Consider the following 17,001-nt stretch of genomic DNA (forward strand, 5'->3'; position numbering starts at 1 on the left):
AAGTTATATAACACTATTAATATTGACGTAAGAAATTAATAGCTTGTAGTTTGTACCTATGGTGTGCTTACAATGTACATTAAAGTCATTATGTATGTATAAATTAAAGCATAATTGTAAAAACATCTAAAAACTGTATAATAAATATGTATAACTTGAACTGATAGTTGTTTATATGCGAAGAAAAATATTGCACCAATATTTATCAATCAGTGGTGGATTTAGGGGGGGTGCTTAGGAGCTGAAGCACCCACCGTTTCGCGTATTTTTATTAAAAATTACTAATAATTCGCCAAGTGGCAAGTTTTTGGTACGGGCTACCAGAACGCACGCCCCGCACCGTGGAGTAGCAAACACCGGTCGTCGACCACGCACAAATTGTACATAATAAGTAATTTAGGACTATTATTATTAACAAAATAGCATCCACCATAAAAAAATCCTAGATCCGCCACTGGTATCAATCATTATATTTATGTTATACGCCTTAACTTGCATCGCTATTATCTCGAATGCACAGTATGGTTTTATTAACTTCATTCCAAAAATGTTTTACCTTAATCAACGTAATACTGATTTTAGTAACTTGCGTTTTCAATTTTGTGATGTCGCCGTTAATCATATGTCTGTTGGACGGCAATTGCGTAGGGGTGACGTTCACCTCGATGCGAGGTACGTACTCCAGAATGATAGCTGTAGCCTGTTTCTTGTCGTTATCTACGTTGTTGTACAAATACTATACTATGATGCCGGTGTACAAGAAAAACATTGAAGCTTACGAGGTGTACTCGTCAACGACCGACACAGAACATCGAAATCGCTGGCTGTTCTTATTGTTTCTGACCTTTTTGTACCTGTCCATTATACTGCCCATTAACATAATGAGGCTGTTATTAATGTACAGAAATGATTCGGGGTTTTTCATTTTGATATTTTTCATGTTCATGTATCTGGAAAATATTGGCATGTGCATGATAGAAATTTATTTCATAATTTTGTGTCGTACGCTGGAAAACAAGTTTTTCAAAATCAACAATGATTTGGAGCATCTTAGTTGGGAAATCGTGGATCCGTCAATGAACATCTTCGAAAAGACGATTTCTGTCGGGCATCGAGTGGTCTACGATGGGGATTTTTACAAGCCCAACGATCATTCAATCGCAAATGCCATGGAAATAATACGTATCAGACACCAGTTGATTCGAGATGCTGTCTACGTATTGATGGATTTGTTTGGCATACCGATGGGCTTATCATTAATTACTTTGTGTGTATTGACGTTATTTGACATTTATTACCAAGTTTTCAACTTAATGGGTGCCAATTCGAGGTCGTTGATATTTATTTACATGTGGTTACTACAGTACTCCATCAGATTTTACATAATAGTAGTAGTAGCTCACAATATGACTAAACAGGTAAGCTTATTTTTTGCATGTATATAAACGTAAGACAAATAATATATTTTATATTTATTATTAGTCATTACTCATTTATAGTCATTAGGTAATTATTGCATTTCAAACAATAACTCTAAGCCTAAAATAGGTACATAAATTTTCTCCAGATGTTACTCGCTGGTCACTATAAACATTTTATTTATTAATGCACTAAAAGGTATATAGGTATATTAACATATGAATAAGATTTGCTTACTATATTTAGGTTAAAAATAGAAGCAATTCCAAACAGCATAATTTTGTTAATTAAAAAAGTCTTAAAATACAAAATTTGAAAAAGTTTCAATTACATTTTCACTTCCAAAATTCTTAATATTATACGTTTAAAATATCTTTTTTTTCTCCTATGTTTTACTCATGTTATAACGAGGAATATGAGTGGATCGATAAAACGATAATACACCATGTGTTCTGTTGGGACGGTGCTACACCTTTAAATCTTGTGCATACCTATTTTATGGTTACTATACAACTTATAAAAACCTTCTGTTAAAAATAATAAGTACAATATTATTTCATAATTTACTTAAATAATTTTTATGAATTTGATATTTTTTTTTGTACGCACTAGTGTACTGGGAATTATTTATGTAGGTATAAATATTAAATTATGAATAATTTGTTACACTTTTTGTAAGTTGTTAAATCAGAACTATTTAAAAATTATAAATTTGTGAAAATTATTTCATATAATATTGCTTATATATTTTTATAATTATTATTTACTTGGTATCAGGTTCATATAATGAGCTTAATTTTTAAAATAATTTAATATTTACAGGGCGCAACCGATAAATAAATATGAATAATTAATAAGTGAATAATACCGTTGTTTATGTATTTCTGATTTACCTTGACGTTAACATATACATGTGGTTTATAGGTTAAGACATAATGTACACAATATTATAATATTACCTTGAAATTATTCAAAAGTATATTATGGGTAGCAATTCCTAAAAAAAAAAATCATATGTGTAAATAGTAATGTTTCGTCTAATACCTAAATGGTCAGTTTTTATCTTTAATATTTTTAGTGTTCTATCTGTTACTTACAATAAATGGCAAAAAAACATACTCTATATTGTTAATGATGTCTTGTATTTATATTTTTTACGCTACACCTCAAATTGTTTGCGTATTGGAAAATAACTGTGACAGTTCAATATCAACGTTTATAAAAGGGCTGTTTGCAAGGGTGGTAGCTGTGACCTGTTTGATATCGAGATGTGTTATTTTTATAAAGGGTAAAACTCAACTGGTACAGTATAAAAAAAATATGGACGATTTCCATGTATTAACACCAATGACATCTTCCGAAACAGATAAATTGAAAAAAATGTCATCTCGGATCGTATTGTGTTGCATATTACTAACTGTACCTGTAAATATGTGTAGATTATGGATTTTATATAATGTAGCAAAACAAACCGTTCCATTTGTTATTTTAGTGTACTTACAAAACTTCAGTATGTATTGCATAGAAACTCATTTTACTGTATTGTGTTATGTTCTTTATCAAAAGATTGTTGGGATTAACAATGATTTAATGGCACTTAAGACTGATACGATTGTGCGGAACAAATACCCGTTCATATCACTAACTGGAGAGAAATATGGAAAAAACGATAGCACTATTGAATACAATAGAGAAGTTTATAAATCCCTGATAGCCGGCTATCCAATGACTAATTTCTTGGAAAACCTAAAAGCCAAACATAAATTAGTTTATCAAGCTGTAAGAAATTTAAATAACATGTTTGGAATTCATTTGGGGTTGTCATTGTGTGCATTGTGTTTATACACTTTATTCGACTTATATTACCACATGCAAGCGATATGGAAACACTCAAAGTATAAGATATTAGTCTACGGCTGGATTTTACAATACTTCGTTCGATTTTTATTAATTACTGTCCTTGCACATTTAACAACGAAACAGGTAACTTTAAATATATATTTAAGCATCTACGTATTAAAATTGGCGTATAGAGCACTGGGCATTTTTAAAAATAACTTTTTTAAAGTAATGCATATGTTAATTTTATAATCCATAAAGCCTTTAAGAAATTTTTGTGGGCCCTTATTTTATAAATAAATTATGAAAGATCAGAGTATTTTGAAAAGGTACTCAAGTTATTACATATAAACATAAAATGATTGAAAAATCGTATAAAAATAGTATGCTTAATTTTTATGTATATATAAAAATATAATATTATCTATTTTATACATGTATAAAGAAAGAATTCACGATTCACCTAAACATTGTAAAATATATTATTTAAAATTTAAAATATAATTAAATAATCATATTTTTAATAGTTTTGAAAAGTATAGTTCGTGTATAAAATAATATATTACAAAACGATTTATTATCTTTATTTAATCATTGTAATGAAATTGTTTGTTATAGGCACTCAAATCGAAAATGCTTATAACGGATATAAACAATCGTTATTTAGATAATAATACTAAAGAAGAGGTAAATCTGTTTTATCAACTTATGGTATTTATTATAATTTAATATTATATATATTTATTGTAATTTATAGTTACAACTTTTCCTTAATCAAATTTCCAGTTGTTCAATTGAATTTACTGCTTGCGATTTCTTCACTTTAAACACTCATCTAATTACATCTGTAAGTTGACTATACAATTATATTGTACGATAGAAACATTTTTAAAGTATTAAAAACTAGTTTTTTCACTAAGTATGGATACCTTTATTTATTTTTAATGTTTGTTGTTTGTAGGCAATTGCAGCTGGCACGACATATCTTGTTATTTTATTACAATTCAATTCATAGATCTACTAACATGTTACTGAAAATAATACATCACTTTATTATATATTATGAACTAATTTATGAAATATTTTGTTTTATTTTTAAATAATAATTTGTTTTAGTAAATAATAAAATATGTGTTGCATTTTCATATTGTATATTAATAAATTTAGTTTAATTTACCTATATCTAAATATTATGTTATGTTATTTTGTTATTTGATATTTCTCCAGGTTATAGAAACACGAAGAACCTATCACTTAGATTATATTGTTAATACTTGATAAATAATTATAAAATATAGGTAATATAACGTTGGTAAAATACTATAACAACTTAATTAACATTGTTCATACCGGTATAAGGAAAATAACCAGTTATTAATGTTAACTAAAAACTATTAAAAAGTATGTGTACTTATAAGCATTTTAAAAGTATCAATATGTTCAATGTACCTAATAGTAAATTTTACAGAATGTGATGAAACCTACTTTTTTTTTTTTTAAATAAAGTTTTTATACTTAAAAGATTAAGTGATATCGGATTATAAAGTCTCATTGTCAAATATTTTACACAGTGCTTAACTACCATCTGTTTAGTTTTTTTTTTTTTTAAAGAAATCAGTGGTTAGTAAAATTATTTGTAGGGCGTTATTTTAATTATGATTATCTAAGCTTATACGTTATTATTTATTTAAATTTCCTGCTAGAAAATTTACATTGTATGTGCGTTTCAATTTAATGATACTGAATGATATTTTAAAATCGTTCATCATAATTTCTATATAAATAATACAAATATAAAAAAAGAAGTATTTTGCTTACACTAGCTCCGAGTAAATTTTGCTTAAGAACATTAATATTTTGATAAAGTTATTTATTTTTACATAATAAAATATTGAATAATATTAGAATACATTTTATTGTTTTGGCTGAATTTATATCTTAAGTTGGTCGTAATGTTGAGTGAAATCCACTCATTAAATACCGCATCAGTAGTTTAATGTATATGTATAAATATGAAATGTTATTTTCTATTAAAGCAAGTCAATTGGTGGAGACCTTTAGAATATCTTTCGTAACATTAAATAATAATAATAATAAAATAGTTGTACTTATACAATACCTAAAATACTGAAAAATCAAAAAAAAGATAAAGTAAATATCAAAATATATTGATGAGTTTTACTTATTAGTTGTAAAGCTGAGTCAACTCATGATAATATCGTATTTTACAAATACTAATATTATAACCAAAAGTGTATTTATTTATTTAAAAAGGACATTAAAAAAAATAATACATTAATGATGGCATTAAAACAAAAGTTTTTGTGCATAATTGGCTAAACTTCCGATGATCATCGCAGAGATACTGATGATAAGGGCCGTATCTCGATTCACAGAGATTAATGACACATTGGTGTTCGTGGACATTCCACATTCTATTCGTCCAGTGTTCGACAACCCGACCTGGATTAGTTATCATATTTAAAATCAAATGCGAAAGATCAGCAAACCGCCTGATTGGGATCAGATTTGTGTGATTTGTGAACATTATTATGTTTCGTAAGTATAACATTAAATTATCACAATTAGGAAACAAATTTAAAATTCTAGAGGGGGGCAAGTGCCTTGTTCACGCTGCCGCCTTTCCACTATCCGAACCGATCTGTGTAATCGCGAGCGGAATGGACTTTTCGGTAACCCCCTTCTATGATTACGACTTTGTCACCACCGCGCTCACCCGTCATGTAATCACAGACAGTTCGTCTCCATCAGCTTTTAAGCGTGTGACTGTCGGAACCGTGTCTGTTTTGTGTCGCCTTTGTTTTTATTGCGACTTGCGAAATTTCTTTAGCCCGTACGTCGTGTACCATTCTAATTACGCGTCTATTATAATTATATTTGAAGTGTTCACACCGTGTCGTGGTTATCGGCGTCGTATTTGGATCGACATTCCGGTGGACTCATTGCGACCGAACGTAGTGTGTTCCATACACGTTTTTTCTTTCGTTACTCTCATTCGACTCCATAACATATTTTTAAGGAGAGCGAAGTGCGAAATCGGGATGTTAATATAGTCTATATATTATAATACTATTATTACATCCGCGATATATACATATATATTATACACGTTAAGTGTCGCGCCGCCGACGTCGACCCAGAAATAATCTCCAGATTATAATTGAATATTATATATGGGCCATTGTCCGACGTCCGTTCTTGGGTCGCTATTTTGAGTGTCGAGCTGATTAGTTGTAGCTGCCGACGACTTGCCGCTACCGCCGTCCACAACGACTACCTATCATCGAAGATCGAAAAGTTTTTGCTATTATTATTATTATTATTTAACATTTTATTCTTTATGGTACTACTGATTCGGCGTGTAATTTATTATTTTATTATAAACAATCATATTTTTATATATCGTATTGTTAGCGTGAAGACGTCCACCTTTCTTAATATTATTAGTATTTATTATTCTATTTATTTTGTTATGATCAATAGTACGGTGTTTTTGGCACTTTATCCAGCATATGAATTTGCGTGTTTTTATTTTACTATTTTATATTTATTATTAATCAACCTACGTGTGTGAGTCATTGAGGCTAACTGTCCAATATGAGTCCTTTTGGCGTACATGCCTCGTCTTGCCCCCCCCCCCCCTAGGGACGTCCATGCTATATATAGTACGCACCCTCGTAAACATTTATGAGATAAATGACTTAAAATATTTCGTATTACAGTACAAAACAATTTTTAAAAAACTTTTTTCTAACGTCTATATACAAATTACAAACCCACTCGAGTGCGGACTAAGAGCCATATTATTTATTATTATTATTACTGCGTATCAACCAGCCCTAACCTATGCAGAGTACCTAATCGTTGTCATGCACAATAATCGCGCGTATACCATCAAATACCGATAGGTACCGCAAACGCGCCGAGACGTTCGTCGCGGTCGACTATGTCAGGGCGGTGCGCGCAACCGTCCGGGCGGCGCGACCGCACAGTATCGACCAGCAGCAGGCGAACTATCGCGCGATAAACCGCCGCGTCATACGATCGGCTGACGCGCGCGTCGGACGATGTTCAAGCGGAACAACGCGTTCGTCGGCCGCTGCCGCCAACGTCTCGAGGCGCTGTTCTCGTTGACGCTGATCACCGGGTGCCTGTTCAACATCGCGCTGTCGCCGTACTGCATGTGCGCCATGGAATCGTGTCACGAGAAAGTGGCCGAGGTTCTGGTGCAGGTCAACACCGTGCTGCCCCGGACGTTGGCCGTCGTTTGCCTGGTGTCCCGGGCGAAGACCATGCTGCACAGCGCGAGCGGCGCGTTCAGCGAGTACGAGAAAAGGACGCGCAAGTACAAGACGTGCTTCCCGGACGGGGCGGGCAGCGCTTTCGTCGCGTTCGTGGTGTCCGTGTACGCCGTCACCGCGTTGCCGACGAACGCGTACCGGCTGTACATGATCCACCGGGACGTCGGCGACCGCACCGTCACCGTGTTCTTCGTGCTCATGTACGCCCAGAACCTGTGCACGTGTTCGTCGGAAATCCACTACGTGGCGCGCTGTTACGGGCTGTACCGGCGGTTCTGCCGGATCAACGAGGACGTGTCTGCGCTCAAGTCGGCGACGGTCGTCGCCAACCGGTACCCGACGGCGTTGCTGTTCCAGCCGTCCGCCTCGCACGTGTCGCCGCCCGCGGCCGTGACGCGTCCCACGGCCGACAGCGTCGAGCTGCTCCGAATGAGGCACCAGTGCGTCCGAGACGCGGTCGGCGACCTCAACGACCTGTACGGCGTCCAGCTGCTGTTGTCCCTGTGCGTCCTGTGCGTGATGACCGTGGTCGACAGCTACGGAGAGATATTCGGCGTGTACACGCTGGCCCAGTCACAGGTTTTCTTGTACGCGTGGCTGGTGCACTATTTGTTTAGATTTTGTACCATCGTGTTGACGACGCATTTCACGATGAAACAGGTGACGGACGAGCCTGCTGTGAATACGTTTTAAACCGTGCTTTATTATACGCAGTGCTCAAATTGGGGAAAAATAAGTAGAGGAGATCAACCCAACGATTTAAATACTGCGTTCCAGTTGCGACATTATTCTTCGACACATACGACTTGTTGGGGGTTTGGTCCCCACACCTCCCTCCCACGACAAGACTAATTAAAAAAAAACCACTACATTTTAGCTGCATACATGCGTAAATTCAAAGTATTATCCGGCAATCGGTCAAAAAGCCCGGCGACAAAAAGTTCGTTTTAAAAAAAGTTGGACTTAAAGTCCGGATTCAGTGTTAGGATTTGATAAAAAGTCCGAAAATACAAAATATTCTTTTAAGTTTTCATTTATAAATATATAGTTTATTATTGATTTTAATTAATTTTATTAGGTACCTATAGATACATGTATTTAAAAATAATAACATAAATTACGTTTCCTTTTCGACAGTTCTTCAATTGTTAATTCATTGTTAGACATTTTAGTTCAAACTTAAATATTGTAATTTTATATTTTTTATTGATTCGTGTTTTTTTTTCGGGTCGTATGTCATGTATAGCTTTTTTGCCTCATTTAATAATCAGCTTCCAAATTGTTGGATGACTATGCGAAACAATAAGAATAAGAAAATATAAAAAAATATTTAATAATATAGTATATAATGTACAAACATTTTTAAGTTTTTAAAATAAATATTTATTGTACAGATTATTTTGTATTTTCGGACTTTTTGTCAGATCCTAAAAATGTAATCGGACTATGAAAACTAAATCCAGACTTATTGTCCAAGTTTTTTTAAAACGGATTTTTCGTCCGCGATTCGTATAATCAAAGTAAGTACCTAAATGTGAATTTATGTACACTCAATTTTCTCAAATTCATTCAATACATTTAATTTTGTCACTTAAAATGATAACTTTTTAAAGTAATTAAAATACCTATTTTGATAGCAATATCTATTTGTGCTACATTGTTGCTGTAGGAAATAAAAAAATAATGATTATTAACATCTTGAAAACATGAAAATATTATTAGTAAATAACAAAAATATTTAAATTTGTTAACATTTTAAATCTATATTAAAAAAAAAAATTATTTCTGGTGTATTTTCTAAACTCCCCCCTTCCCATAACAATGAAAAAAAATAATTGCGATGTTAAAAAAAAATAGTAGAAGAGCTCCGTTCCTCCCTACCAAATTCAAGCACTGAATATACGGTATCATAACACTTGAAAGTTACAAGCACTTAACCTTATGACGTGTTGTCCTCGTATGCTCCAAGATAACGCAAACTATATCGAAAAATCTATCAGGCCGGCACTGTTAACGTATGCAGTGGTGAGATACGAAGTACATTTTTTATCACCTTACTCGGACGTTTCTTTTATGATTATTCAATGACTTTATGGTTCGTACCTTAAGGCCTGATTTAGTCTTTTTAAAAAAGACGTCATTATAACGACTCCTATGTTATTTATATCTTATATCCTATCCTGGATCAGTGTTAAAAGGTTAAAAGTAAGATGAGTGCAAAGTGCAAAGAAAAATATAACGTAATCCTCGGAAACACCTTTGTTATAACTTATAATAAAGCAAACATAAAATGGTTTACTGATGTCCGCACAATAGCTGTTTGCCTCTCCGCGTACGACCGTTACTGACAAAAACACCTGCCGAACTTTATCATAATAGAATTGGAACTCGCACACGGTCACAGCAGCAGCGGCGTTTAAATTTAATTCGAGCACCACATAAATGACATAATATATTTTATATTGCCTCATCACAATTTGCTTCTATAAGGCCCCACCTATGTTTAGTGGCTAACATATTAAAACATATGTATATAGTATATATATTTTGTATTTTTATTATAAGTCTATAAAGTTTACAACAGTAGGTAGCATTTAATATACCTGCTATAGAGCGCGTATAAACATAGCAGACATACATTAATTGTTTTTATCGTTTTTATGTATCAAACTATGTTGTAGTGTGTTTTAAATTTTTAGCGAAGTGACACAAATGTATTTATTTCATAATGAGGTGTGTTTTTTATATTTGTAAACATTTTTGGGGCAGTAAAAATGTTAAAATTAAAAAAAATAAATAGGGTGGTTCCTGATGGCATACTCGATATAGTCGGTATTTTGTGGGGCCAAAAGTATAATTTATAATCAGGAAAAAAAAAAACAATTTTACCCAAATTTTATTTTTAATAAAATTGATTTGGTTTTTTTTTGGTATAACTTAAAAACGAATAATCTTAGGTATTATTAATTTTCACCAATTTTTTTTTATTTTTGTTTACGATAAAATTTTAAAAATATTTTGATTACTTTTAAGCTATTTATAGGCATAATAAATTTTTTATTTTTTTAACTTTTTTTCCTATAAATGTCGATTGTAAATTATTTATTGGATTATAACGCTTGGAAATGTAATATAGAAATTCACTTTCTCCGCTCAGAATCGTTTTTCGTATAAAATGATATAACATTAAATTAAAATTTAACATATCTACCTATAATAGTGATCTATTCGACACCTAGTGTACAGCATAGTGGTATGTACTTACTTCTTTATCTTTTTTTTAAATTTAAATTTTAAACATAACACAATTAATAAAGATGATTTTTTTTTAGCTATTTATTATATTTTTTGGTAATATAATAGCATGTATAATAGTTAATTTTTAATAAAAATATAAAGTATTCGAGCACAAATCATATGAATCTGCACTCCGTCTACACTGTCGTCATAATTCCAAATCAATATGCGATTCTTTTTTTCGGAAATTCATAAAATATAGGCGATCGACCGACGACCTTAAATTCTAATGCTCATGTTTGATTTATTTATAAGTATATAATATACTAGTGATGTTATTTTTTTTGGCTTGTTTTCCTTGATGGCCATATCTTTAATTTTTTGTAAGTAGACCTAATGATGAATTTGTGTTCAAATTGCTAATAATTTTTCAGAAAATATTATTCATTTTTTTTGTTTAAAACCGTGATATTAAAATAATAATAATCATTCAATATTCATAACATATTTAATATATGTACTATACTCACTATTTTTATCTTTTAGGCCTACAGAACAAAAAGTTTAACAACCGATATAAACAATCGTCATTTAGATATCAGCACAAAGGAAGAGGTAAAATTAAAACTTTATTTAATAATGAAATATCAGTAAGTTATTTTTTTCAAGTTTTAAAATTAATTTTTGTTTGTGAATTTCTAGTTGTACTTATTTTCCAATCAAATTATTTGTCATTCAATGGAATTTACTACCTGCGATTTTTTCACATTAAATGCTCATTTCATTACTTCTGTAAGTCAACATATTTTATTTTAAAATATGTATTCAATTGAAATACATCGTTGTAGACAATAATAGAAAATATTACAGCATTATATTTAATTATAAGCTATAACTATGTATAACATGCATTAAAAACGTGTATTTGAGTATATTTATATGTAAATTGCATATAGATAATTTCGATAAAATAAAAATAAAAAATTTCCAATATTTATTAACGACATCTAAATAATATTATTATGAGAAAATTATAATATTAACTTATGCGTTTATACTATATTTTTATTAATCGTACAGATGATTTTCTAATATACATTATTATTTTATTTATAGACTATTGCTGCAGTCACGACATATTTCATTATATTATTACAATATGTTCATTAAAATAAAGAAAATATTAATAAAATAAGCAAATAAATACATAAGTAAATTAGTAGTATAATTTTAATATGATATATGTTTTCGTTTTTTATTTTTATTATTATTCTAGATTTTATTTTATTAACATCATATTATAGCTTAATGTTTAGTTATACATATTATTTTAAGTATTATTGAATATTATTTACTATTTAGATTATATCATAGTTATAAAAATAAATCGGACCCGTTTTCATTAAAACTGTTGTAAATTTTCAATACTATAAAAGCTTTTATACAATAAATTAATTTAACTTTTACTAAAAAGTTCATTTTACGAGAATTAACCTCACAAGTGCAACGATACCTCTAAAACGTGTTAAAACTGTTAATGCCTCAAAGAGGCATGGTATTTTACTAAAACAATAACAATTAGGTAAAAAAAAATAAGGGGTGCTAAATTTGAACTAGAGGTGTTAAAGATCCTTTTGCACTCTCTTAGTTGCGTCACTAATTAACCCATATAGGTAAAAAGTCTTATCGATTATGGTATTATACATTAAAAATTACAATCATAATATATGTTATTTTTAATACGCGGATTTTTCCATTTAAGAAAACCAATAAGAACAAAAAAAATATACACTAGCTAATCGAAATCTAAAAATAATAATCAGTGCTTAATCTGGATCTGATATTTTGACAATAATTCGCTATTAAATATTATATTATCTATATTTCCCAATACACGAAGGTCATTTTATAAAATGCCCAAATCGTATCCTTTGCCCGTAATAACTATATAAATATTATTCTGGCAAAAATGTGTGAATTGATCAATTTCTCATTTGATGAAAAAGAGTATTATTAAAAGTAAGTAAGGAGTATTTTTGGTCACCGGTATTGGTGGAAAATAAAAGTATATTTTTGCTAAATTGTGTTACGCCCCCATAAATTAATTGAGTGTAGTTTGTTTTGTTTGTTTTTAGAAATAACGATTGTTAAAGAATTTATGAATAAATAATAGTTATACCATTTTTAAATTATTGAATGATGTGTACTTCTTAAACAGAAAACAAATTTAAAGTAGTAAATATAATAATAAATTCATAAAAAATAATGATACATCTTAATTGTTGTTATTATTTTCTATCAAAACAGGCAGTTACTTGATCGTCACTTGATTCGCAATCCATCATAAGGTTTCAAATAAATATTCAATTTTTATAAACGTATTTGTGTAATAAATTTAAACATTCTATTTTAACGATAATGTGTTATTTTAATACATATCATAACAATGTCGATGTAGTGATTTCTATAATAATAGTATTATCATGTATTTATACCTGTAAAGAGTCTTCACATTATATGTGTAAATTAAATAATTGTAACACCTCAAAATCTACGACTATGATATCTATGTTTCCTCGTGCAGTTTCTATTGTGTGTATGATATCTCAATTAACGGTTGTATACAAACATATAAATGATATTGATAAGTACGAAAAGAATATCAAAAGATACGAAATGTACTATCCGATGGACGTTTATAAAGTAAATTTTCGTATTTTTGTTATTATTATGGTGTCTATGTGTGCTATTTTAATACTGCCGATCAATATTATCAGAATTTATTTACTTTATGATCAATTTCGAGATAATGCAATGGTTCTGTATTTTTCAATAATGTATGTACAAAACTTAAGTGTGTGTATTACCGAACTACAATTTATTGTTTATTGTTTCGGATTATACCTAAAATATCGATCCATTAACGAGGACATGGCCGTGTTGAAGTCCAGAACAATCGTCATAAACAGATACCCGTCAGCATTAAATCCTGGAAAATATAACATCATTCATGATAGTTTGGATTCTAATGACGATTTTTGTCGAAAAATCAAAGAGTACCACTTGGTGAATAGTATCGAATCACTTAAGATGAGACATAGATTCGTCAGTGACTCTGTTAGTGACTTGAACGATATATACAGCATTCAATTAGGGTTGTCTCTATTTATTTTATTTCTAATGACATTGTTTGATATCTATGAAGTTGTGTTAACAGAATATAACATGTTTCAAATGTATTGGATGCTATATATATGGTTGTTTCAGTATTCATTTAGATTTTGTATGATTATATTGACAACACACGTTACTACAAAACAGGTAATTATTGTCAATATTAATCATTTGATTCAAATCACTAAAATTATCAAACTATAAAAATTGTTAAATATACTAAAAAATTTAATGAAACAAATAGAAATTATCATAACTAGGTGGCTTTTTTAACAAGTAATTTAATTTTTTTGCTGTACCATAGAAAAAGGAATGTTTATACCTTAAAAATAAATATACATAACCTACAATCTATACGGCTTATATGCACTAATAATTTGTGCAAAAAAAAAAAAGCCATATAGGTGTAGTTGTATAAAGGTATTGCATAATATGCAATTACACTTATTAAAATAAACTAACACGTGACCTTAGACGTTAAATTTACTTTTATTGACATAACCCTTATTTTTATCCATTTTGTGATGTATATTTTTTATTTACTAACCCTTATTTAAACTATACATTTCATAATTTTTTTTTTTCAAGGCAAACAAATCAAAAACGATTTTAACTGATATAAATAATCGGTATACAGACAACAATACAAAAGAAGAGGTGAGTTCTGGTAGTGAAAAGTTTAGGGGAATGATTTTCTAGATCGACCCTCCTTTCTTTATGATAGTTAGTAAAGAATAAAACGTAAGTATACCAGATGCCTAGAAATTGAATGAAAACAGTATTTTGCATATACATTTTATGCCATGTATAATAAATTCTCTCACTCTCTCTCTCTCCATTTTCGTAGTTTTGAAAAAAAAACGAATACTGAGTAATTTAGTAATTAGCTGTATGCTTGTACTTAAATAAGATTTAACATAAACATTAATAGTATACTATTAATACAATTTTTAAATTTATTTTTAGTTACGGTTGTTTTTGAAAGAATTATGTAGTCGTTCCGTGGAGTTTACGACTTATGATTTCTTCATACTAAACACACAAATAATTACTTCTGTAAGTTTATGTAAAATTATATATTTATATAATACATATAAAGTCGTATTTGTTAAAATAATAATATAGTTGGTATTCAGTTTAATACAAGAGTGAGAACCTAATAAATCTTTGACATTCAATTCAGTTAAATTATTATGTGTTTATATATATAATAAAAAACATTTCATAATTAATATGCCGAGTTATTGAATGTAACAGCGAAATCAAAATTACTGAGTTTACGTCAATTGGACGTTTAAAATTGATCGTTTGGTAAATTGGTTGTTTGATAAATTGGTCAAAATATATTTTCGTCGCAAAACATGAATATTAATTTAAGAACGTTATAAATAGATACAAATCGACAATAATCATTATTATACATTTTGCGATAATAAGTTGAATAACAGTGTGTAAAAATTTAAACTGTCAGGCTAAACCGTCTGAAAATGGTCCAATATTGTACCGGAGCAGAATTCACTAGAAAATGGAAGAAATATGATAACACCGCTGAAGTTAGGTTTTAGGACAAATACAATATGTAAAACATTTAATAATAGAATATTATTTGATGAATATATATAAGGGATAGCTCATAACTTATAATACTTTTCACACGTATAATTTTTTATAACTTATTTTCACAAATATTGCTACAAATTCTTTTAAGAAAAATTATGACAAAATATTATTTTTATTATTAATATATATTAATTATATGTATACATATTTACTAATTTTCTAAACGACTAATTTTCCAAACGACCAATTTCAGACGATCAATTTTACCACGACCAAATTCATACGACCAATAGATAGTACCTCAAAATAAATGATGCTAATTGGTTACTAAAGTCTGTTCTCGAAATTATAGAAATTTGAAATTAATTAATTAATTATAAAATATAATCTACATTTCGTGATAAATTTTTCATTTATAAAATATATTTTAACAACTTCCTTGCGGATGTCGGAATAGTTATTCATAATTTTATTTATTTGTGTTTGTGACGTTTGTGTAACGCTGAGTGCCAAACACTATAGGATTTGATGTTTTGAACGTTTTAAATTTTTTTAAGAAAAATTACTATACAAATTATATAATCTTAATAAATCACCTGAAGTTTTCAGTACTATAAATAATTATTCTCTATTTGATTTTACATTCATAATTTTCAAAAACATTATTATAACGAGTATTTATAATGCACTATAAATTGTATAACTTATCTTATAAAAATATGAAATTAGTGTACTAATCGAATGCATTATAATACTTTTGCAGTTTAAGTGTTAAAATATATAATTATTCACTATAGGTTTTTTCAATTTTTTTTTAATATTTGTTTTTTTTGTTCTGATACGTAGAAAATATCAAATATTAATAATTCTATGACTTATTAATTATTCTTATTAATTATTACATGAAGAATTATTTTGCAATCTAATACATAATTTTTGTCCATATTTCAGGCCATAGTCGTGGGTACAACGTATCTCGTTATATTCTTACAGTTCCGTTAGATCATAAAACAAATTAAACTAATGCAACATTATTATTTAAGACTAGAAAATATTTTTAATTTTAATTATTAATTAAACTATGAACATAGTAAGTCACAATTATTTAATAATTATTGTTATGCGTACGTATAATTCATTAATCAACTCGTATGAAAAGTTTGTGTATTAAAAATTTAATTTTAAATTGCTTACAAAATTTAACAAAATTTATCAGGTGTAACCTTTAGATATTTTTTAAGAACAACTTTAGATGAAATTTGTAGACTATTTAAACATGTTCAATATGAAATATATACTAATGCATGTTAAACATTTTAAATTTATGATAAACTTTCTGCACGCATTTCATAAAAACATTTTTTTTTTTTATAAACTATCATTTGCTTGATTACAGATCTTGATCAAAATACAAGTTTTAATCAAACAGACTCATTAAGTTTTGATGGAT

The 17,001-nt window shown here is 29.3% G+C and overlaps 2 protein-coding genes across 2 annotated transcripts; both read left to right on the forward strand.

The window, feature by feature from the left end:
- Positions 1-605: 605 nt before the first annotated feature.
- LOC112599889 (putative gustatory receptor 28b) lies at positions 606-4,300 on the forward strand. The gene is made up of 6 exons (XM_025346994.1): positions 606-1,418; positions 1,500-1,506; positions 2,498-3,402; positions 3,877-3,945; positions 4,016-4,105; positions 4,220-4,300. Exons 1-6 carry the CDS (start codon positions 606-608, stop codon positions 4,271-4,273), a joined length of 1,938 nt encoding a protein of 645 aa, XP_025202779.1. The 3' UTR covers positions 4,274-4,300.
- A 3,046-nt stretch (positions 4,301-7,346) lies between these two features.
- On the forward strand, positions 7,347-11,975 carry LOC112599894 (the record flags this gene model as incomplete). Its single annotated transcript, XM_025347019.1, has 4 exons — positions 7,347-8,240; positions 11,364-11,432; positions 11,520-11,609; positions 11,934-11,975. Coding segments are annotated over exons 1-4 (1,095 nt in total), but the record flags the coding sequence as incomplete, so codon positions are not given.
- Positions 11,976-17,001: the final 5,026 nt, after the last annotated feature.

Source organism: Melanaphis sacchari, unplaced genomic scaffold (assembly GCF_002803265.2).
Source record: "Melanaphis sacchari strain LSU unplaced genomic scaffold, SCAv2.0 Contig0_pilon_pilon, whole genome shotgun sequence".
NCBI classification, from domain to species: domain Eukaryota; kingdom Metazoa; phylum Arthropoda; class Insecta; order Hemiptera; family Aphididae; genus Melanaphis; species Melanaphis sacchari.